A 25,695-nucleotide genomic window follows, 5' to 3' on the forward strand; every position below is an offset into this window, starting at 1 on the left:
CAGTTCAACATTACCATTAGCAAAAAGCCTCAACCCATGTAACTTTATAATGATGAGGGCATAAAATTGAAAGAAGCAAATATAGTTTATATTCATTGCAAATACTGCTTCACACTCAAACACACCTCCTGTGCATGCAGTGGGTCAGGAAAGCACTTTGCCTTCTTCAAAAGAAAAAGGATATCACACACCTCCTTGGTTCTCAATTATTTTCATCTATGATTGCATTCTGCAACACTTACTCTAAATTGGCCGCCATTTCCATCATCTAGTTCTAGAATGTAGCCTTCTACTTGAACTAACGAGAGTGGTGGCTGTTTCCAGGACAACGTAGCACTGTTGTTGCGAGTACAGCATTCCTCCAGCTGCAGAATTGGGGCTGATGGCACTGGAGAGGGAACTAAGCAGAAATGAGTGTAACTGTTGCTTCTGGAAAACTGCAAATAACTATTCTCAACATGGCAATTGACTTACCGGCTGGAGTTTAGCCAGAGGACCGTTAGGCCATATTTAAGATGTTGGAATTACAGGAGTCAGAGAAAAAGATCTACAGTGCTGATGGTTATAGTAATTTTTGCAGACTCAGTAATATCTGATCAATTGTTGTACTATGTATGTCATGTGTGCTTGGAGGCGTCTACAAATAACAACCTTGGCAGAATTACGGTTCTTCTTTGGATGCCTGGCTAAGCCCTTTGTGTTATTCATTTGGTCATATTTTGTACAATCTTACAGCAACTGCAAAAAGCTAGAGCTTATCATTATAAAACCCCAATATTCGATTTTTAAAACCTGTATGTACTTGGGACTGTAAATTAGAAACCAACCAACTGCACTGTTCTTATTTCGATGGGCATTATTCTCACTATTCCATAAGTCATACCAGTGAAAAAAAGGTATTTTACAGCCAGAAAATATTGCCCTATGGCATGCATTCAGATTTCATTTAAAACGACAGCTCATTTAAAAAAAAATTGCAAAAGATGGCAAGACATTCCAATTCTATTTTGCAGCCCTCAACAAGAGAGACTTAACTCACTCTTTGGAGAACCAGTGAATTATAGATCTTTTATACTGAAAGAATAGCACATGGTTACTGATATAAATGTATATAAAGAGGCCTACGGAGGAGCTTTTAATTCGAGAATTGAACCATTTCTTGGAATTTCTTTTGAAAAGTTAATCTGCATCTAATTTAGTTAGCCCTAATCTAACATGCTCTGGAGGTCAGCTGCCATATTTTTAAAAATCTTTTGTATAGAAGAGAGCCAAGCAACACCATTAATTAATTGTTTCAAATTTCAGATACAGTATTCATTACCGCAAGCATATAGAGTCAGAGTTTTTACAGCATGGAACAAGGCCCTTTGGCCCATCATGTCTGCGCCAGTCATCAAGCCTCTAATCTACTCTAATCTCATTTTCCAGCACTTGGCCCGTAGCCTTGTCCTATGGGTTAATAGCTTTCAATTTTTAATTCAGATCTATTTGGAGATTTTAAAATTTAAAAGTTCAAACTGTAATTGTAGCAGATCCAGGTGCTTACTAAGTGTCAGCAAAGAATTCATGATGATCCCAAATATTGAGGCAGTCCTGTCATTCATCACTAGCTCCCTCTTTTGAGAATTTGTTATGTATTTCTAAATGTTCCTTTTAATAATTTCAAACTTTACATTAGGGTAAGAGTTTACTGAAGATAGATTACCTTAGACAAAAATAAATCAATTTGTTTTGCATAACTGTCTTTACACTTTTGTATAGATTTTATGAATGGTACTTTTGATAAAAAGGAAGCTCATCATTATAAATCATGAAGTCAAAAGGATTCACAGTACTGAAGCACAAACGCAATAGTAAGTTTAGAAGCAAAATATTGTGGATGCTGGAAATCTGAAACAAACACAGAAAATGCTGGAAAAACTCAGAAGGGTCATGTAAAGAGGGTCATGTGGACTCGAAACGTCAACTTTGTTTCTCTCGCCACAGATGCTGTCAGACCTTCTGAGTTTTCCAGCATTTTCTGTGTTTCTTATAGTAAGCTTAGAAAGTTGAGGGGTGATTTTGTTTTACTCATTCAATCATGGGAAGTGGGTGTCATTGACTGGGCCAGCATTTATTGCCCAGCCCTAATTGCCTTTGAAAAGGTGGCAGTGAGCTGCCTTCTTGAACCGCTGCAGTCCATGTGGTGTAGGAACACCCACAGTGCTGTTAGGAAGGGAGTTACGGGATTTTGACCCAGCAATAGTGAAGGAATGGTGATATAGATCCAAGTCAGGATGGTGTGCGACTTGGAGGGGAACTTGCAGGTGCTCCCATGAATCTGCTGCTCTTGTCTTTCTCGGAAGTAGAGGTTGCGGTTTTGGAAAGTGCTGTTGAAGAAACCTTGGCGAGTTGCTGCAGTGCATCTTGAAGATGGTATACACCACATCGGTGGTAGAGGGAGTGTATGTTTAAGGTTGTGGATAGGGTGCCAATCAAGCGGGTTGCTTTGTTCTGGATGGTGTCATGTTTCTTGATCTAACTGAGGTGCTTAAAATGATATAGGAATTTGTTAGGCTAGGGAAGGCATTTCACCTGGTGGGGGAATCCAGAACAAGGGAGCATAATTTTAAAATTAGACCCATGCCATTAACATGTAAAAGCAGGAAGCATATTTCCCACGCACAAGGTAGTGGAAATCCAAAATAAATATTCTACCTGAAGAGAATTCACGCAGTAAAGTATAAAAAAGTAAGACTTTAGCTTTAAAGTTCATAAGGATTCAAAATGAAAAAAAAATCACCGAAATAGATGCTGTGCTTGCTAAAATATTGAGCCAAATTGAAGGATTAAGCAGTGTGATCTCAATGTGAAATATGCAATCGCAAACATATCAGCACTTAAATTATACTTCACATCATCAACTTTATGGTTTCACTCATCATGCAATATCTTCGAACCTGTGTGCAAAGCTCATGAACCTTAATGTAATTGCCCAGTCAACCTCTGCCTGTGCTCAATTCATTCAGTAGGGCTAGGATCGTCATGATTCCTGAAACTGTCCTTTGTTATTCAATCTACATAATACTTATGCAGAAAAGTCAAACCCTTCCCCCTCCTTTCCCTCGCAGGCACAGCTCATTACCCAAGCCTATTGGTCAAACCAAAGTACTCCACCAATGAATAAAGCCGCATTTATGTGGACCTAAGAGGGGTGCTTTGTGCCAATGTTCCCTGATTTTTGATCTCATGCACCTGGCGCCAGCTTCAAATGTAAATTTGCAGTTTTTCTGAGACAAGCCACCAGGAAGAATCAGTGGGGAAAAGTCTTCCTGGTGACTGGTCCCAATAAATCTACAAAGCTTACACTGAGGCCCAGATTTTTGCCACGACAGACAGGCTCTCTGTCATGGTGAAAATCCCAGGAATGGCTGAAATTTCTAAGTCCCGTCCCCAAATTTCCCATCTTTGTGGAAATTTGGGATGGAATCACAGAGGCAGCTGGCCATTTAAATCACCAGCTTCCTTTACTGAATTGGGATTTTTGAACTCTAGCTGCATGAATCCTGGAGTGCACAAAACAGACCAGGTAGGAGGAGGTCTGAACTTGGCGAATTCTTTGGATAGCCAGTACCCCTTTGAAGAGATAAGGTGCCCATTTGGATAGGGTCCTGGGGCACAACCGGGAGAGCTAAGGCGCCCTTGTTAAAAATTAAACATGATTGTGCAGTTTTTATGCACAAACTCATTGGAACTGTCCAACTGTCAAGGGAGCTGTCCAGGAAGTGTCTAAGCTGTCAAGAAACTGTCCAGGGATACTAGGTGAATTGACATGGAGGTGGTTGTGGGAAAAGGGTGGTGGGGGGGGAGGGGGCGTGGTTGGCATGGATGGGACACAGGAAGTTTGTGGAGGGTTTTTTTTGTTTGATTATTTTTAAAAATCTTTTATCTATTTAAACACGGTGCCGGAGCATGGAGGCAGGCCTTGCGCCCAGCCCGCCTTCGCACTTGTTCTGGGGTTGCCCACCCTGAATCCTATTTCAGCCCACATCCACCACCCTCTCCACCCCCTGACCAAACACCTGATCCGCAGGTGGACACTTTTAAAGGTTGGGTTTGCAGACCCCAGAAATCTCCCGACTCTGCACACCCGACCTGGGGGTGAAAATCTTGGCCTGGGTCGCTGCAGATGCAATGTAGGAAGCTTAATTTCAATTATTGAATTTCTTACCATGCTCACACTTTATTCCACAATGCATTCCTTTCAAATGGCCATTTAACTCCCACCTGCTAATACAGTCCTCAAGAAAGATTCCTTTTATTTTGATCTCCTAGCTACAATTCTAAATACAGCCCTTAACTAAAAAGGAGCAAATAATGTCAAATTAGCTCCGGCATCAACTTTCAACATCACATATATAATCAGTAATGTTCATATTACTGGACAAAAAAAAAACGAAGTCTATATGAAACATTTTTTTTCCAATTACACTTGTTGAGCTATTCAAAAATATTGGAATACTTTTCCTTTAAGAGACGGTAACTTTTTAGGTCTTGTTCAAAACTGTGGCTGAAATTTGCATCAAGTTTTCAAGTTCTTGCGAATTCAAAGGATTAAATTACAGATAGTCATAAAATTAGAAAGACAGTTGTGAACAAAGTAATCTAGAAAAAAACTGATTTACAGTCAGTTATTTCATAAAAGAAAAAAATCTCAATTAATTTTATTAACCTGAGGCAAGATACCCCAACTGCAAGAGGGTTTGAACAAGTTAATTACAGCAGCTTCTAACAGTAATATGGCAATAAGTCATAGCAAAAAAAACAAACATTAGGGATATGTTAGAGGTTAAAAAGGTTATTTTCGAAATCCAGTAGAGATTTTCCAAGTCATGAGTACATGTGATTACAATGTTCACAGAATGCACATACTTAACAATACTGCACTCTGTATCTGCCTCATTGTTACTTGTATATTTTTGACTAATTATTTTTAATATTCATTTAATAATTATTTTTATGATGAATTACACCGTGGTACAGTATGGACTCTCTCCTATGGCACACTCCCGGACATAAGGAAACTTAGACAGGAGTTGTATCACATCTATTACAAAGCCCAGGTAGACAAAAATGATCTCCCAGTTTGGCTTTAGTGTATATCAGAATCCGATCAGCACTCGAGCCCCAAGATATGCTATCACCTTCATGTAGATGAGCACATTTAAAAACCTCCATAGCGGCAAACTATTTTAAGAAATGGGTTGCACGTCTAAAAATCTTATGTTGAAATTAATCATATTCCCTTTTGATTTTTCTGAACACGAGAAATGCCGTCCCTTCCTCCTCCCAACCTCAAAATTTTGAGTAAATGTTTTGTTGCTGTCCAAGCACACAGGTTGTCATTCTACTTATTATTCACCTCCTTTACTTTAAAAGTCATTACTGATAAAATTACAATTATGGCATGTAATCAAGTTAAGATGACAAGTGTATTCTTTGCAAAAGTATGGAAATTGAGGGAGAAACCATAGAGATGAGTTAACAGCTATAATCAATCAATTTCCTGACCAAGTTATATTTATTTTGGAAACCATAGTTGGTTTATCTGGCCAAAAAAAATTTTAATGCTCAGATCGTGGGCTGGATTTTCAATGTGGGATCTTGCCTGGAATGACATTTTTAAATGCAAATGGCCTAATTGACCAGGAATTGAGCTTGCAGCCCAAAGTTAGAGGTGCCAAGCGCCTCCAGGAAATGGGTGCTGCCTGCCTGGCACCAATGGCAATGACAGCAGCCATCCTTGGTGGGGGAGGTGGGGGGGGAAATGCTGCTGTCTTGCCAATTAGAGCAGGCAGCTCCTGGGAAGGCCATGGAGGTGGAGCAAGGCAGATAGCAGTCTTGCATGACAAAGTTAAGAACCAGCACTCATGCCAACGATAGTCGGCCACACAGATTTCATTCCGAGACAACAGCAGAGAAATTTATTTGGGTCCTGCAGTGAACCTGACAGAACTGCTTGGGTTTGCTAGAAAAAAATTTTGAAATTGGCATTCAGTAATTGGCAGGGCCCTTAACAAACACTTTAAAGAGGTTAAAGGGCCATTAGCTGGCAGCAAGCACAATCCCCTCTACCTTGCCAGAGACGACCTCCAGGATCACGATTTTCAAAGCCTGCCTGCGCCAGGTCCCGACCCCGTGGCCCTTCGAAAATCCTGGCCCACATCTCCATGGACTGATCCCTACCTTTCATCTGTACGAAGTCCAACTGAAGGATAGTTTGTAGCAGTGCTGCATTGTCCAGTGTTAAATCAAAGTCAGTATTCATACGAGGTTGCAGTATGCCTTTTCCCCACTGTTCATCAATAAAGTGTACGCGCCTTATTAAAGCATCTGATATCTGTAAACAAACTTAACCAGTCAGAATTACACTCACATCCAAGTGATATGCATGTCATTAGAGCTACAATGCCAGACTTCAAAAATACTATAAGAATCTCTTATTTTCCATAATATATTTTAATTTGAAATTAGGCGCACAACTGCGTCTTACCTTTGGAGGTAAGAATTTTAGAATATGATTACTTTTTGTTCAGTCTTAGTTACTGTAGCTTCTATTAGTTGTCAATAGTGAGGCCAGAATTAAATCAAACAATGTGCATTTTTCAAAAATGTTAAAAGTAAAAAATCCACACATTTTGATAGACATAAGTACACAAATTAATGAAATTATTTCTGCGTATTGGTTTGAATATAGAGACAAAAATCAAAGGCAAAAAGGCTTCCATTATGTGAGCCATGAGGCCATATTGATGTATGGATAATTTAGTAATTCTCCAAGCACTTGCTATATCTAGTTACAACAGACAGGAACAAAATCAGGGGAACCTATGCAAATTGCTGAATATCATTGAATAGTATAATCAGTAATATGGGAGCATTGACGATTACACACTGACCTGTAAAAAGCCACTGGGGTCATTCTCCTTAATTACCTCCAAGCAGTATTCCATCAGGCCAGTTGTTTGGCGCAGTTTGACTGTGCAATGGCTGATTTGATCTCTGACCACCTACAAAGAAGGGACAGCTATCACCGATCTCAGGATATCAAAAAATAGTTTGGGTACCAAGTTATCAGAATGAATAATCCAACAGAAACAAAATATCCAACAGACAAAGGTTAGGAGTTCAGTCATAATCTTGATGAATGGCAGAGTGAGCTGCATGGCTTATCTCTTGTGCTCTGATTTGCGACTGTAAGCAGAGAAAGGTGTTTAAGTGTGAAAGTGATGGTGGATTGCACATCTCCTTAGGAACAGTTTGGACAGAAAAGTTTCTAGGATTTCTGTGCAGAGGTAATGAAATAATTGTTTGGTTCTGGGAAAAAAGACAAGGTTTCCTTCATTCTCCGGTCGGATAATTAAATCGGTGAACAATTTTGTTGCAAATTCATGATAAACAAAATAAATTACAAGTGCTGTAACCATCAGTCCATCTTTTTAAAAAGTTCACTGGAATAATCTTCCCATGAAATAAATCAATTAAAAAGATTTAAAATTCTAATTCCATTTCATTTTCAAAATATTAGAAAACAAATTCAAGAAAAACATACTTTGTAGTTTGCAATGTGAAAAGATAATCTAAAATTTTATTTTAAATTCTTAGTATAAAGTAACCAAAGCACACGTGTTCTTATAACTCTTCTCTCTGAGCCAACTTCCCACTGAAATTAATAAAATAAGTAATTGAAAATAATTTACCCATGAAATGTTCTCAGTACTAAAGTTTATGCCTCTGCTTATTTTCAGAGCAGATGCAATAAACTGACAAACATTATTGTAGCCTGAGGAACGACACATTTCTAGATAGTGGGCAGAATTTAGATCTCCTGGCATGGGTCCTGACAGTGGACCCTGAAACAAAAGGAACACTCAGCTGCGGTGCGAATGGCTGACCGGCCGCGATCACACAGCAGCCGGCCAATAAAATATGCCTAGGTCCAGGACCTGGCCAATAACATGGTAGGAAGCCACTGAACCCACTGTCAGCTGACAAGACTGGAGGCCCGGACGCCATTTTTAAGCAGCACCCGGATATACTAAGTAGCATTGGTGTGGCATCAGCTGAGACAAACCCCAGGACCATAACCTCAACCTCAGCCTTCCTTCTACTGACCCCCAGGAGCATCACCTCGACCTCAGCCTTCAGCTGGAAAATGTCTAAAAGCAGACAATGCGTGGTCCCACATTTCAGGGATGCCTCCTTGCAGGTTCTCCTCCTGGCAGTCAAGAGAACTGCATGAGACGCACTTCCCCACAAACAGCATCAACCTGGGCCCAATGCAGGAAAAGGGATAATGATGTGTTCTGCACCGCCAGGGCAAGTAGAATAGTGGCATGAGATCTATGTGGCTCGCATGAGGGCAACAAACAATGTCTTCCAGTGAGGGGAGGGACTGGGCAGGCGGTAGGGTGCAGTGTAAAACACAGCAGTAGATACATTATTAGGCCTAGACATATGTGGGTCAGAATCTGCAGAATCCCATTGTTGTACAAGTGGCACAAGAATGGGAGCGTGGGCAGGTTACTCAGGGGTCCCATTGTCTGTCACAAGGGTTTGCTGATAAGGGGGTTAAGGTGTCCATTGAGCCGAGACTCATTCGCCCCTTATGTCTGCAGGGGAAAATGGCACCCAATGCCAAAGAACGTGTAAAGTTGTGGAGGAGTGTCTGACATAAGGATGCTCACACCTGCAGAAGAGGCAGCAGTGGAGTTGGCCAGACAGCAGGTTGGATGGGCAACCGCAGATGGCGAAGGAGTGCAGAGAGATGGGAGTGAGGAGGCCTCGAGCTTGGTGCTGACTACCTGGCAGAAAGCAGACATGTGTAACAGCGCGACGAGAAGAGGGATTGTGAATAATGCAAACCTATTTCTTTCTATTCTCCAATGCAGATCCTCTCATTCTGGAGGGACGGCCTGCTCCATTATCTATGCTCCTCCAGTCAACCTCTGAGGAGGAGGTTGTCAAAGCCTGAGTGTGCACTACCACACTTTTACCTGTACCCTCCACCAGTGCAGATATAGTCACCTCGGTAGTTATGCGATCATGTTTAGAATCAGGGGTCACATTCTGGTAAGCACATCACAGACACACTGTGGTGCAGCTGATGGAGGCTATGGCCTGATAGTTGGAGCACTGATGGAGGCCAGGCACATGCTGAGCTCCAGGCTGATGAAGGAACTCTAGACACAGCCACAAGAAACTTATGGGAGATGCAGAGACAGGCAGAGGAACATCTGGCAGAGCTGCCAGAGGCATTGTGCAGACATGCAGGGACACCCAGACCATGAGTTCTCCCATGACTCAGGTGGGCAAGTGCTTGACTCCCTCCATGGAGAGGTTGGCGATTATCAAGAACAACCAGATTCAGCAGACCACTCAGTGGATGCCGGATATGTGTTCAGACCTGTGTGCCGTCACTCTGGCCATGGGCTCTATGCAGTGGTGGCTAGGCGAGAGGTGGCCGAGATGTGCCTGGGCTTCCCTCCAGGTGTTCCTCCTCTGCCAGTAATCAGGGAGGTGCCATCGCTCACAGAGATGGAGGAGGAACGCCAGCCAACCTTTTCAGGCACTTTATCTGAGGACACTCCGACAGTCAGCAGCCTATCCTCTTCCCCTTTGCCAGTGCCTCCAGTGGGCGAGGCCAAAGAGAATGCACCTGCACCCGTGCAGTAGCCCCTCAGCACGTCAGGCCCTGCAGGCCTTGGGCAACCACAGGATGGCTGCTAAGGTCATTTCAGACAACACAGGATTGCACTCAGCAGCCTGCCTCCTCCTCAGCTGCATATGTTGGAGTCACACACATCATAGTGACCATAAGCATAAATGCAAGAGCTTATAGTCACACAAAGGTGTGGTATGGGTGTTCCAACATTACATTGCAGCCTATGTTAGTTTGTGATTAAATAATATTATACACTTTATTCATGTTTATGGATGGTTTTGTTGGTGGGACTTGCTTAGCAGGGCGATTACTTGCATGATAAGTGGCAATCCTGTATGGATGAATAAATACTGACAACTCAATGATTGGGTGGTAAGAATGGATTGGCTTGTCTGCATCATTGGCGATTTGATATCGGGTGGATATGCAAAGGTCACATGGGTGTAAGGCTTAGCGCTAATTGGTTTTCAAGGACTTCATGCTTGCTGAAACCTGTTGAGAATGAGGGACTCATGGGCCTCCTTCACACATCTCTCCATGGCCTTGGTATCCAATTCTGAAAGACCAACATGCAGGCCTGTGTGTTCTGATACATCATCATTCTCATTCGATAAGGAGTGTGGTTCCTCTATGTCTGTTGCGTAAGTTAGTGCAGTGCGCAGCAAGCTGCTATAATCCCTGAGGCATATACATGCTCTGCTAGAGCAGTCCAGGAGGCAGAACTTCATTTTCAGCATTCCGATGGTCTGTTCTACTGTAGCCCTTGTGAAACCATGGGAGCCATTGTACTGCTCTTCGGCTGGAGCTTGAGGATTTCTGACTGGTGTCATAGCAGGTTTTGAGTGGAAAGCCCATCACCCAGGATCCAACCCCCCATGCGTGCAGGGGTCTTGAACAGCTGTAGGAGTTGCGAAGAATATATGCATTACGACAGCTCACTGGGAACCGAGCACATATCTGGAGGATACATTTCCAGTGGTTGCAGACCATTGTACATTAATTGTTTTTCTATTTGTGAAGGTTGCAGGTTGATTCCAGGGAGCTCCGATTGCCACATGCGTACAGTCGATTACACACTGCACCTGAGGGAAACCCACAATTGGACCAAAGACCAATAAATTTATGGCCTGGCTCTCTGGATCTGTACTGGTGCACCAAGTCTCTGGCCCTTTTAAATAGCAAGGTGGCAACCTTTCTGCTTCAGCAATGTGCGACTGCCTGTGAGATACCGCACATGCTCCCTGTGGGGCCCTGGAAGGGGCCACAGACAGTATGCTCCCTTCCAGTCCAAGGGGCCACAGGTCATCTTGAAGGAGAGAACACAGGTCAGTCACTGCCTTCCCAGGCACTCTCAGCTGTCTTTGGCATTGTCTCTCAATCATCTGCAGATAGCTGAGTCACAAATGTAATACTCTAGCTTGGCCCAATGCTCATTGTCACACTAGACCTTAGTTGCCTCTATCTTTACCATCCTCAGTGTTTGGTGTCATCCATTGTTGGCTTTCTAGATACCTACACGTGACCCAATGCCATACCAATTTATGATCAAATGGATTGTGTGTCCCCCCCACCCCAAATGATTTAATCGGATTGATAGATTTTTCTTTAAGCACTGATTAGGAATCTGAAATTTGAGCAAATCATGTGGAAACATGAGATATTTACATCTGAATTTTGACAAACAAAATGTGTGCTTGATGTATTTTTATTTAGGTGGACTAAAATTAAATGTGTTGTGCACAATCGTTATTTTTTTTCTGGACCACTGTCAAGAAGATATAAGAACGTCTATAATGTTATTGGAAATGATTTTAAAATAGAGTTTTGTAGTGTGCGTGCGTGCACGTCTTTATTGGATTAATGTCAGCCGGTCTAGAAGCTTTGATGTATAGAAGAGAAGTAGGTTTGAAATGTTAATTAGGTAAATTACACGGTTCAGGCAGAAATTTGCATTTTTAAATAAACCATTCAATAGAATGGGTGAAATATCACACCTAGCTAGAAGAAGCCAAACAATGTGTTTACTTTTTCCAAAGCTTACTAATAAAATTGATGTTATGAAAGGGATTTATTGTTACAAGAGGTAAAGTTCAAAAAACCAAGTAATACAATGAGAATTTGCATTCAAAAAACATGTATAAAGGAAGAGAAGGCTGTTAATAAAAGGTGAAGGGACTCTAAGATCTAAAGCCTCCAGCCTGTAAGCCTCAAGCCGCTGTCTGCAAGGACCCAGAGCTGAAAGAAACTCTTTTTGAATGCGACTGTCCAGAGTGTGCTTTGCCAGGGGTCTGTTTAAATCTGTGTTTTACTGTTGCCTTAATGGAGGTGTAGCTGAGAGTTAGATTAATTAGGGGATTTTTGTAGCTATTATAATAATTTTGTAGACACATGTATGTGCTTACAATAATTCTTGTCTTAATAAATGTTTAATTTAGTTTTATAAAAAAAACCTCGAGACTCGGTGGTCTTATTACTACTGCATCTCGAAACATACAAATTGCAAAAATAGGTTGTTTCAAGTTTCCCTTTGGGATTTGAAAAACTCAGCCTTTACCATTGGCTGTGTCATAATAACCACAAAACAGCACCTCTCTTCCGTCATCCAGCCAGGTAGATGGGACTGCACTTGCTTGGCTCCATTCTTATCCATCTACTTGTACCCAAAAAAAAAATCACCTGCAAATGACTTATCTTCCCATCCTGCAGTTACCTTGGGAACTCCCCCATAAAGGATCTATTCTCTTCACCTCCACAATCATCCAAAAACATAACAGGTACAACATGCAATTTGACGACATCCAGTTCTACCTCAGTACCACCACTCTCGACTCCTCCATTGATTTATGTGTCACACTGTTTGTCTGACATCAAGTACTTGGCGAGCAGAAATGTCCACCAGCTAAACATTAGGAAAATTAAAGCTATTGTTTTCAGTGCCCACGTTAAATTCCATTAGCTAGTGATTGACTCCATTCCTCTCCCTGGGAGCTGTCTGAGGTTTAAGCAGACTGTTCATAACTTTGGTGTCTATCTGATTTGGAAATGAACTTCCAAACACAAATTCACTCAGTCACCAAGACTGTACACGTTTACCTCCAACGTTTCCCGACTCAGTTTACCTGTTGCTGGCTGCCTCATACATGCCGTTGTTACTCTAGACTTGACTATTCTAGTGCTCTCCTGACCAGCCTTCATCCTCCTCTCTGCATAAACTTGAGCTCATCCAAAACTCTGTTACCTGTATCCTAACCCACACTCAGGCCCATTTGCCAACCACTCGCTCACTGACCTAAACTGGCTCCAGGTTTGGCAATGACTCAAATTTTAAAATTTTCATCTTCATTTTCAAATCCTTCCATGGCTTCACCCCTCCCTGCACTCATCAAAATCTTCTGGCCTTCAGCATCCCAGATTGTAACAGCTCCACCTTTCGTGCCTTCAGCTGCCAAGGCCATAATTTCCATCCTAAACTATCCACTTATCAATCTCCTCCTTTGAAATACTTCTCAAAATCTATGTCTTTGACCAAGCTTTTGGTCATTATTCCAAATAACTTCTCATATAGCTCAGTGTCAAATTGTATTTGATAGTGTTCTTGTGAAACACCTTGAGGCATTTTACTAGTTGTTACATCTGCACCAAGTTCAAGCTCCAAGCAGTGTTGAACTTTACAGTGGAGATGGTTTTCTATTTCTTGCATTGTTGCGCTATTACTTACGTTGCTTCAGTGACAAGCACTAAAGTATTGTTTAAATGCAAAGAACTCACAACCTGGGCCGCTACAGTTCAAAATAATGCAATTACAGTAGCCACGGAGCTAGAAAATTTGCCAAGACCGAACAATGCATAACAAATTTAAAACTACAATTTAAAAATGGTCTGAATATCAACCAGTGTTGCTGTTGTAAATTGTGACATTATTCTTGGCACCAGTATTTACGGCGTGTGAATGATAACACAAACTTATAAATTTTTGCAGCCTTGCAACAATACAGTTGAAGTTATTATAGGTTTAAAACAAAATAAGCTATTTTATTAACTGTTCAATTACCATGAGAAATTAATTTACAAAGGACAGAAAATTATATCCCCCCCCCCCCCTCCAAATGTTATCCTTCTGCCCGATGATCAGCAAAACACACAAAATCAAATGGTTGCAAAACAAATTAGCTGATTTTGGAAAAAAGGCAAATTGCTTTTGTAAAATCACATTTTCAAGCAGTTGGCTCAGCTAATTAAATCCATATGGAACAAAATTCAACTTAGTATATTTTACATGGTTAGGAACTCTCTTTTGCTGCTCCAGTAACCAATGTTCCCACTAAGCTGCACTGGTGCGCAGCTGCTTGAAAAAGTACTGTGCAGGTCTTTTCCTGTGACAAATAACTTGTGAATGCATGGCTGTGCAAAAAGATTTAAAGGAAAATTGCTGGTACCTAAGATTGCATATTAAAAATATTTCAAAGTGAGGACTGGGTAGAAAAAACAAGAAAAAAGAAAGCACAAATTGAACTCGAATAGATGTTAAATTCATTGATTATAGATGGGCCTGGGTCTATTCCCTAAATGTCAGTTTGATCAGGAGATTTTCTGCATATGTTGGCTACCCAAGCACATGTTACACTAATTTTAGCAACCAAGGTCCATCTATTGTAATTAGTAAGGTCATGCAAATTAAATTCAGGTGGAACAAGACATAAGCCTGGAATTCTCCAAAAGCCTGTGGTTAAAGAACAGTGGAAGTACAGAGTAATGTTGATTCTTAGTGCAAAAGATAAAGGAAATTCAGGAGTATCATCCAGGCCTGTTTTTACATGATGCTTGAGTTTCTTTCGTTTTTTTTATACCAAGTGCAGCTTACGTAATTTCTTGGGGTTCCACTTGTTCTGAATGGGCTGTAAATTTGAACCAAAATGTTTGAGCGTGCAAAGGACCCACTGCCACATTTTTGGTGCTTTTTTTTTTTACAGATTTATTTCAGGGTAATTTTTTAAAAATCCTCAGAGACCTGTTTCTTGAATGCATCAGTAAATTTAAACTCAAGTCTGTAAAACTTTCATGATTGTATCATAAGCATCTTAAACATTCTAGCATAGAAAATCGAGCACAGCCATTTTAAGGATGTCTAGACTGCTCATGAGATTCTCTGTAAATTTTGGCATATCTAGCTGATGGAAGGATGTGTAAAATCTTTATTGCATTTTGCAGACGTTTTCAGGAAATTGAAGATTATACAATCAGAAGTAACAATATACAAGAAAATATAGCAATTATCAATTTCAGCCACCTGAATATTCATTTGAAAGCGGAGTTGCTCATGCATGAGGTGCTGTTAGAGAAGTGGGGTAAGTGTTGCTGATGAAGCCACACTTCCATGTTAATGTTGCAATCTTGTCACAATGAAGTGCATACTCTAGTTGTAAGTGAGAGCAGCTGTTACCAGTTGGGGAGGAAAAGGGAGCCTGTGCCCGTGCCCTCTGGGTTTTGTGAATGCTTAACCTATGTTAAGAAAAGACTGGCTCCAGATTTTTCCTTTACTCAGTGAATGAGCAGCAATTTGTAACATGGTAGCAGAGGATGAACATCAAGCCGTGGTGGCTGGAAGCTGAACAAGGAATTTTTGTCTCTACCTTCTGACAAAAGTACTACTCCCAGTAACCTCTGGTGCAAAATGCCTGAGGCCCATGCAAATTCTCAAGCTTCGATTATTTACTTTTTTGTTTGGAGTTTGAACTGTACGAACAGTGGAAAAATGAGGTGGAAATGTAGACTTGGGCTACCTCGTTATCCGGGAGGAACCAAGGTATGGCTTTAGCTTTGTTGTTACCAACAAAAAGTAATATTAGAAGTAAAATATTTTTGGAGCTGGATGTGGGTGACTTGGATACCAAGGAGGGATTAACTCTTCTATTACAATTTATGGATAGGATTTACAAGAAAGATGATCTGTTGGAAGCCTATGAAGTGTGGTCAACTTTTGATAAATTTATGACAATCAGTCCATGGAAAAGTATACAATCTATCAAAGTCCATAATAAGAGATTGATAAAGTTTGACCTAAAGATTCCCGAGTCTCTGCTTGTATTCATTGTGCACAAATTTCCCATGTAGATAGACTTCTGGTAATGACAGGGGTTCAATTTTACGCAGAAGACGCTTTTAGACCGAATGGCTGCTGCCCTAAAACATTTTTGGAAAAACAGTTGTTTCCAGCTACTTTCAGATTAAATACAGGCAACTCTGCAGTGATGCAAAGAACTATTTGGAAATTACACAGACAATTCGCACATCCTTCGTCATGGAAATTAAAAGCTTTGCTGCAGGATACTGGAGTAGTCGATGGGGAATATGAAACTCTTATTGAACAAGTTACATCTCAATGTGACACTTGTGTCAAATACTGGAGGACACCAACATGACCTGTAAGTCTTCCACTGGCCAAAGATTTTAATAACACAGTGACAATGGACCTAAAGGTATGGGACAAGGTACTTTAATGGAAAAAGCGATTAGTTTCGTCTGTCTATGGTGACACATGGTTAAGGACAAACAGACCATTGTAGACCAGGCCATAGAAAAGCGGGTTGGTCCAGGACTTAGGAACACCAACCAAATTTTTGACTAATAATGGAGGAGAATTTGCAAATAACGAATTTTGCGATATGTGCAAGAATTTGAATATTGTAGTCATGAATACTGCGGCTGAGGTCCCTTTCAGTAATGATTAATGAGAGAGAGATCATGCAGCAATTGACAAGATGTTGCATACTGGCTGACCAACCGGCTTGCAAGTTGCAAATGGTGCTGGTATGGACAGTACATGCTAAAAATTCTTTGGTTGATGGGGTTTAGCCCATACCAATTGGTATATGGAAGGAATCTGAAGTTGTATTTGGCACTGACTGATACCATTAGTTCTACTTTCTCTGCCCACTTGAATGCATTACATGCAGGCATGAAAGCTTTCAGCCAGGCTGAAGTTTCAGAAAAATTCAGAGAACACTGTGACATCACATAAGACCATCTGAGATAGACTTTATTTCTGGTCATCTGGTTTATTACAAGAGGGGCATAGGCAATGGAATGGCCTAGGGCAAGTTATAGGATATGATGGAAAAGCAGTGGTTATTCAACATGGGAATCAAACAATAAAAGCCCATTCTTCATGGGTCATCAGAACGAATAATACATTTTCAGATACTGCCAACATGACAGAGGATGATGAAGCACCATGTGCATCGCATACTCAACTTGCGGGGTAGAGCCAAAGAACAGGATATGACAGATATGGGGTTAGATGCTAGTAGAGAAACTGATCATGATAAACAGGAAAGGGATATTTTGTCTGGAGGCCCACTACCCAAAGTGGATTCCCGATACCATACTGTCCAGAAGGATCAAATAACTGGAGGGGTGCAACAATAGTGGGACGGGCAGGGAAATCTACTGGAAAATACAAAAATTGGTTGAATGTCCAGGATGATGGACAAGCAGTAAAGGCCATGGACTGGGAGAACACAGAATACGAGAAAGGAAAATAAGGAAGTGCAGCTCAAGTTACGGTAATAGGTTGGGTGATGAATCCTGGTTGAGGCAACATTCACATACAGTGGATAGGGTCTCAGATAGGGTACGCAGGGGATCCAACAATAGGAGCCCAGAAAGACTTCAACAGGCAAGTAGAGGTTGCAGTCTGACCAGACAACACAACACAACAGAATCAAGAACGCTGAACCATCCCCACAAAATAGTAGAAGTCCCCATGGCTGAGACATTTTTGTAGCCGACAACAAATTAGGGGAGAAAGCCTCACAGGAGGCTAAACAGAAGGAGTTAGACAGTTGGAGACAGTTTGGCATGTATTCAAGAGGTCCCAGATAAGAGTCAGCCAGCATTATATCATAGATGGATCTGAACAGTAAAGGTCCTACCGGATGAAACTTATAAGGCCATGGCTAGGTTAGTGGTCCAGGGTTTTGAAGAATGATTAGGAGATAGAGTGAAATTGCCCATGTCTGCTGCCGTCGAGTGTGTTCAGTGGCGTGAGCAGACAATATGGTGAGAAGCCAAAAACTAGTTTCATGATGTCATGAAACCAGTTTGCAATCGACCGCTCAGCCCATCAATAGTGGGCAGTGTTTTCTGCCATCCGACGTCAGGAACCTCTTTGTAATACATCTGCATATCATGATAAGGTTAGCCCGCTGGACTCATCCACCCTGTCCCTGGATTGTCCGCCCATGTCGGCGTGTTTCAAACAGCATGAATAAGGCGTACACTTGACAGGCTGCACTGAGGGGAACTTGGGAGTGAGTACACAGCAACATTACGGAGTGCTCGCAAGAGACACCTGTTGGACTTCAAGGTTGGGGCAGGGCGGGGCGGGGCAAAGGCTGCCCTGCAGTTGAATGTAGCATTCAAGCACGTTCGGTGGGGTGGGTGTGGAGATGGGCGAGGGAAGCGATCACACACCTTGCATATGGAAGCGACACCTTATATAAAGTGACCATTCCTCTGCAGCCAAGACAATTCAGGCGCAGCCACTTTGACATGATTGGAGTCTGGCCTCTAGATTATCTGCCCACTCAAGCAACACAGAGGCATCAAAGTCCCAAGTGCTCCAGAGCTTTTCACCCCTCGAGCACAGACTGCAAAGTAATGAGCGCTTTAGTGGACTGCAGAACAGTTGCACAACTGGGCACATTGTACAATCTCCTTGCTAAAAGCTGGCTGTGGAGCAGTCACTAGTGGAGGTGCTCACAGCCCCTTGCGAAGTTGTCCATGGGTAGCTTACTAAACTTTAAACATCACAACTTTCGCAAAGTTGGCCTGTTTACTTGAATGCACAGGATATTCCAGATTACAGTGTAGCCATGCATGTACACATTTTAGAACAACCATTACTCTCTTCCCACTGGTCCCATTCTCCCTCTCCCCCAACCCATTCCACCTCTACTCTCACATCCCTTTGCTCCCTGGCTGTGTTCTCTCTCTGCTCACACATCTCATTCTATCCCTTCTCACGTCCCTCCCATATCCCATATCTGGACTTGTTAGCTCGCCTTTCCCGACAAAAGTGTTTGCACTTTCAGGAGAGTAGATGAAATGTGGAAGGATGCACAAGTCTTGGAAGTCTGGGCTTAGATCATGAAGAATCTTAAAAATCCATTCACTTTGCTGAAGTGAAATAAATCTCACAATCAGCTGATTTCTTATCCATTAATCGCGACAGCTTCTTTTAATCTGCGGTTTCCAGGCTGGTATGTGTGACTCAGTCATTGCTAACAGTAAGTCTTCTTTGGCCATGCCCTCTATACATGATCAATAATCAAAATTCATCCCAAATCTGCCTATCAGAAAGCATTAGCTGCTCATTAAAACAAAAACAATTGATCAACTTCATTTCAGGTTCTGTGTTTTATGTGGTCACGTGGCTGTGGCTGTGCCCACTGGCTTAGGTTCCTTTAGTTGCTCCGAGTCATCTGATTCTTTTGACTACAGGTTGGGTTTTGGGCCATTGAGAGCTGCTGAATTGGTGAGCGCCCCTGAATCTCAGTCTTATCAAGGGCTGGCTGCCAGACACTGTAGGTCTGCTCCCATTACTTTCATTTGGTTCAAGCCTGCCCTCCCCTCTCCTCACAGGTTAACCAACAACCAGGATATTTTCCTGAGTCTCTGTCCCCACCTCCTCCCACACTTGACCTGAGAACCTGGAAGTGCTCTCACCTTCTGAAGCTCAGTCCAGACCTTTGCTTTCCAGCCTTCTCACTTCAGAACACACCTGCTCCTCCCTCCAGTTCAACCTTGAAGCTCCTCCAAAGCCGCGCTTTGTACCACTCTCTCTCCAGCTGCTTGCACTTTTGCATTTAGGTTTAACGCTCAGCCCCACCTCTCCCTGGTCGAGCTTGCTGCTGTGTGCTGCCCATTTACGATAATGCGCATGATATTCCAGATAGTTGTGCACTTTAGAGGGAACATTGCTGGTGAACATTGACAGAGTTTGAGTTAGTACTGGTGATGGAGTGAGGGGTTGAGAATATTACATATCAGAATACAACGGAAAAGAGAAATTAATGGGGTACCGCAAGGATCAATACTTGGGCCGCTGCTATTTGCAACTGTATTAATGTATCCAGTTTGCTGATAGTATAAAATTAGGTGGGAATGTAAGCACTGAAAAGGGTGCAGAGAGGCTGAAGAGAGATGTATAGACAGGTTGAGAGAGTGGGCAAGAACATAGCAGATGAAATACAATGTGGTGAAGTAAGAAGTTACCACTTTGGTAGAAAATATAAAGCAGAATATATTCTGTATAGCGAGAGAAAGGGAAATCCTACCATTCAAAGGGAGCTGGATGTCCTTTTAAATAAAATCATAAAGTTAACATGCAGGTATATCAAGTATTTTGGAGGACAAATGGTATGTTAGCTTTTGTTAGAGAGTAAAGAAGTCTTACTACAATTATAAAGGGAGGCCACAGCTAGAGTACTTTGTGCAGTCTTGGCCTCCTTACCTTAGGAAGGACAAAATTGCCCTGGAGGGAGTGGAGCTGAGGTTTACCAGACTGGTACCGTGGAAGAGAGAATTATCCTACCAGGAGACACTGAGTTGCCTACGGCTATATTCCCAGGAGTCTAGAAGAATGAGAGGCGATCAAATTGAAAAATATAAAATTGTTAATGGCCTTGACAGGACAGATGCTGCGAAAATGTTTCCCTTGGCTGGGGAATATAGAATTTGGAGTCACAATCTCACAGTCACAAAAGAAATGGCCATTTAGGGCTGAGACGAGGAGTAATTACTTCACTCAGCTTTGAATTTTTGGAATTCACTACAAAGAATTGTGAATGCTCACATGTTGAGTATAGTCAAAACAGTTTGACAGATTTTGGTTACTAAGTGAATTAAGGGAAATATGGATAGTGCAGGAAGGTGGTGCAATAACCTGCTCACTGATGCTGTTTGGGTTCCGCCAGGGCCACTCAGCTTCTGACCTCATTACAGCCTTGGTTCAAACGTGGACAAAAGAGCTGAACTCCAGAAGTGAGGTGAGAGTGACTGCCCTTGACATCAAGGCAGCATTTGACCAAGTGTGGCATCAAGTAGCCCGAGCGAAACTGGAGTCAATGGTAATCAGGGGGAAAACTCTCCACTGGTTGGAGTCATACCCAGCACAAAGGAAGGTTGTTGTGGTTATTGGAAGTCAATCATCTCAGTTCCAGGACATCACTGCAGGAGTTCCTCAGGATATGTCCTAGGCCCAACCATCTTCAGCTGCTTCAATGATCTTCCTTCCATCATAAGGTCAGAAGTGGGGATGTTCACTAATGATTGCAGTGTTCAGCACCATTCGTGACTCCTCAGATGGTGAAGCAGTCCATGTTGAAGTGCAGCAAGACCTGGACAATATCTAGGCTTGGGCTGACAAGTAGCAAGTAACATTCATACCGCACAAGTGTCCGGCAATGACCATCTCCAACAAGAGAGAATCTAACCATCGCTCCTTGACATTCAATGGCATTACCATCGTTGAATCCCCACTAACATCCTGGGGGTTAGCATTGACCAGAAACTGAACTGGACTAGCTATATAAATACTGTGGCTGCAAGAGCAGGTCAAAGGCTAGGAATCCTGCAGCGAGTAACTCAGCTCCTGACTCCACAAAGCGTGTCCGCCATCTACAAGGCACAAGTCAGGAGTGTGATGGAATACTCTCCACTTGCCTGGATGAGTGCAGCTCCAACACTCAAGAAGCTTGACACCATCCAAGACCAAGCAGCCCACTTGATTGGCACCCCTTCCACAAACATTCACTCCCTCCACCACTGATGCACAGTGGCAGCAGTGTGTACCATCTACAAGATACACTGCAGAAACGCACCAAGAATCCTTAGGCAACATCTTCCAAACCTACAACCGCTACCATCTAGAAGAACAAGGGATACATGGGAACACCACCACCTGGAAGTTCCCCTTCAAGTCACTCACCATCAAATATATCGCTGTTCCTTCACTGTCACCGAGTCAAAATCCACATGGACTGCAGTGGTTCAAGGCCGCTCACCACCACCTTCTCAAAGGGCAATTAGCGATGGGGAATAAATGCTGGCCTAGCCAGCAACGCCCACATCGCGTAAATGAATTTTTAAAAAGGTAGATCATCAGCCACGATCTTACTGGAATGGCAGAGCAGTCTCAAAGGGCCAAGCAGTCTATTCCTGCTCCTATTTCTTTCTTTTTTAGATTTTTCATAAGAGATAGTCAGGGGTACCTCAATGGATCCTTTGAAAGATGAGGGTGGGGTTCAAGCCTTGGATCAAGGGCAGTAGAGCAGTGATGGGCTGGGGGAAGAAACAAGGGTAGCATGAAGGAGACAAGAGGGAAGAATCCCAACAGGTGGCAAGAAAAAACGAACAAGGGAAAGAGAAGGAATGGGCTTTTGTCTGGAGCAGGAGACAAAGTGCGCATGCAAATGCGCAGAGTGATGTTATACAGCTGTGATGAGGCTAGAAGCAATGTGAGCTGTTGTCAATAAAGGAGAAGAGGAATCCAGTATTAGAGAAACCAAAGTTTATGTCCGAAGTCCAGCAGCGGGATAAAGTTGACTTGCAGATAGCGTGGAGCATCAATGAAACAATGGCGGTTTTGTTGGTTCCATTGGTGGCAGGTGTCATGGCAGGCCGGGGGGGGTGCTGTGCAATTCAACATGAAGGGCAGAAATTGGTTTCACGCCAGCATGAAAGCGCAGCAGGATCATCCAGTGGTGTCCGCACAGACCACGAGTCATGCTGGAGGCTGACGTGAACCCAATTTGCACCCCTCTAATGGGATGCAAAGTAGGCCCAACCAGAATCGCCCCACCACACCTGATTTATCACGACATGATGGGAAAACACGCTGGTCCATGCCATGTCTGGACAAGTGTGATGTGCAGAAGTGAGGACTCACAGTTAGGGCCTTACTCAGATCATGGACATCAGAGGAGATGATGGTGCTAGAGACATACAGCCACCGGACCCTGGGGGAAACATGTGCATCGCTTGCTGGGTGGATTCTCATGGATGCGGCTCTGCGCAAAGCAGCTCATAGAAGGTGGGAGGTCTCCGTTGATGCTTTGGAACATCATGGTCTTGGCCATGGGCTGCAGCAGAGGATCAGTGAGGTTGAGGGATGGGAGGGACAATGAAGAGAGAGCAAAGTCTAGGTGTGACAGAGAAAGGCAGGTGTAGAATAAAAAAGGTGTTGGGGGGCGGGGGAAGAGAGAGAGAGAGAGAGAGGAGGGAGAGAAGGGCGTGTCGGGAGGGGGGACAAGGAGGGTGTGTTGGGAGGTGCAGGTTGAGGTTTGGCAGGCAGGGATGAAGGTGTCGGGATTGGGAAAGAACGCAGAAGCTAACAGTATACTTGACCATGATTGTCGAAATCGAAAGAGAGCGAAATGGGCATGGGTGCTGCAAGGGCGTGCAACCAGTGGGTGGGGACAGAAGTGGACAACTGAAAGGGAACCCCAGCAGGCACATTGTAAACACTCAGGACAGTGAGATGAGTGTGATGGATGAAGGCTCCGCGTGCATGGGAGAGTGCTTGTACAAGGCTCCGAAAGACCCTGCCACAAACACGCTTCTCCCTCCAGAATCACTCATGGTCCAGCTGCATGCAGCTGAACTGCTAGTGGAGGTGGGGGATGCAGTGGGAGGACTCACGAAGCCTGTAATTGAAGCTGGAAGACAACTTTACACATTATTCAGTGAAAGTGAATATATTTTCAGATTATAAAAAAAAAAGTGACAAAATGTGTTCACCCATGCAACCACTTGTGATTGAAACGCTTCTTAACTTTTCTAGGCCTATCACTTCTTCCAGGTGCCTCCTCAACATCCGCAGCAGAGGTGGAGACAGCCTGTGCAATGGTTGGCCCCACTGCTTCTGATGACTTTAGCGATAACACTCCGGATATCCAAGACCTTGAGGGCCTTCGTTTGCTTTGGCTGTCCTCCTGTGGGCCAGCTGTTCACTGTGGTGAGAGGACCAGTTTGAGGGGGTCACAGGCAAAGGGGACTTGGAGGGAGAGGACAGCCTCATATTCCTGAGTGGATGACACCGGGTTGTCTAGCTGCTGATCCTCCTCCCTTCAGGTGTCCGTGGGCCCTGGCCTGACTTGAGGGGAAGGAGCGCCTGGAGCGAGGTCGAGCAGCCCCATTTCCCACTAGTGTTGCCACTGCAGGAATTCACCCATGGCTACTGTGAAGTGCAGGTCCATGTGCATCTCTGCGTTCTACTGGACCAGGGTCTCCATGGTGTCCACCATTCTTCACGTGAAGACTTCCATGCATGTACATGTGGGCACCACTTCATCAGAGAGCAGGCGGACACACTCCTCCCACTCGCATGTCACTCTGTTGAGGCTTTCCAACAGCTCTGCATGATGTTCCCCCTCCTTCTGCAGACTCTCCACGATGAGTTGTGAGGCCGAATCCAGGGGCTTTTCATTTGACTCGGACCTCTACAGATGCCTCTTCCACAGCAGTCCTCCGAGCGCCAGGGAGCTCAGCTGAACCTGCTTCCTCCCGCTTCAGACACATGTCTGTGCGGTGACCACCTGATTGTGAACCTGAGCCTGCTCTTGATCTAGGTCCCGAGGTGTGTGTCTCTGTGCTGGTGGAGCATGTGGGTATGCGCTGTGACAGGTCGTCCAGGCTGCATTTTCCAGCTATTCCATGGAGGTGGTTTCCTCTTTGCTGAAGGTGAGGACCTGGATAGAGCCGGGGGACTGGCTGGCTTATGGTGTCAGCGTTTGGCAGAGCTCCATGTACCAAAGTAGAGATAATTAGTACATGGCAGCAGAGTCAAAAGTAGGAGAGAACACTCGATTGCTTTGAGAGAGGGATATTTGGTGCAGGATCCTCATGCAGGTGTTCGCTGGCTACCTCACTGTCACCACAGGCACGGTCCATGTCTTCGCCAGTCAGCACGATGGTACGCTCCTCAAAGTGAGAGTGAGAGGTCTAATGTGGGCCACTCCACCCTGGTCTGGGACCTCTCCCTGCTGTTGTGAGCCAGCATCTCCTGTATGAAAACAGATGGAGATTGTGAGCAGGATGCATGGCACTGCATGGAACATTTGTTGGTGAGCGGAGCCATGGACGGGATGAGGACAGGAGTTCCAGCGGATATGAGCCTGATGGAGATGTGAAGGTGTGAGAGAGAGCTAGTGTGTTGTCCCTTGAAGTGAGAGATCCCTGTAGATATGTGATGGGTTTGTAAGTGAGTTGAGAGGAATGAGCTGGTTGACGTAGCCTGGCAGAACAGATGTGATCATTCATCCTCTTATCCTCTTCCTGCACTGGGTGGCTGACCTCCTCTCTGCTCCATCGGCGCTGACAGCCGCAGCCACCACTTCTCAGGCCGGACTGGTGGACCTCGTGCAGCCAGAACAGAGGTAGAGAACATCGTAGCATCCAGCAGATACCCGAGAGAGGAATCACTAAATTTGAGGGCTGCTATCTTCTTTGATTTCAGGGCCATGTGTCGCTTGGAGTGGTCCTGGTCAGGAGACCTGAAGTAGGCTGCACTCTGGTGACCTTTAAATATGGCGCCTGGAGCAAGGGAGCGCTGAGCTCAAGGAGTGGCAGGCAAATTCGAGCCTGCCCACCAGCGGTCCAGCGTGTTTCCCTGAATGCATTATTAATGAGGCGGGACGCAGCGGGAAGGCAACGATATGGCCATTGCAGCCGGCGGGTAAAACATTGTTTCTCACGCGCGCGCGCTACCGCAGTTAGTGCAAGTCTGGGACAATTCCACCCATTGTCCTAGTTCAGAGACATTCGGGCAAAGACACCAAATCCAGGAAATGTCCAGAACATTGGGTATGTTGAGGAACCTTGTTTAATGAAAAGAGGAAGAGTGGAAAGGTGACCATGAGCCTGCAGAGATTGATCCAGGGTCCAGTGGTGATGCCTAGTGGGCTCAGGTATTACAAGTGCATGCCAGCTGA

The 25,695-nt window shown here is 43.8% G+C and overlaps 1 protein-coding gene across 1 annotated transcript in view; it reads right to left on the reverse strand.

The window, feature by feature from the left end:
- trim9 (tripartite motif containing 9) overlaps positions 1-25,695 on the reverse strand; it is a 138,874-nt gene that overhangs the window by 47,824 nt on the left and 65,355 nt on the right. The window contains exons 4-6 of the mRNA XM_078562569.1: positions 6,939-7,049; positions 6,226-6,379; positions 243-388 (exon numbers count right to left, since the gene is read on the reverse strand). Of these exons, the coding sequence (XP_078418695.1) occupies positions 243-388; positions 6,226-6,379; positions 6,939-7,049 (411 nt within the window). The remainder of the gene's footprint in view (positions 1-242; positions 389-6,225; positions 6,380-6,938; positions 7,050-25,695) is intronic.

Source organism: Cetorhinus maximus, chromosome 18 (assembly GCF_964194155.1).
Source record: "Cetorhinus maximus chromosome 18, sCetMax3.hap1.1, whole genome shotgun sequence".
NCBI lineage: Eukaryota > Metazoa > Chordata > Chondrichthyes > Lamniformes > Cetorhinidae > Cetorhinus > Cetorhinus maximus.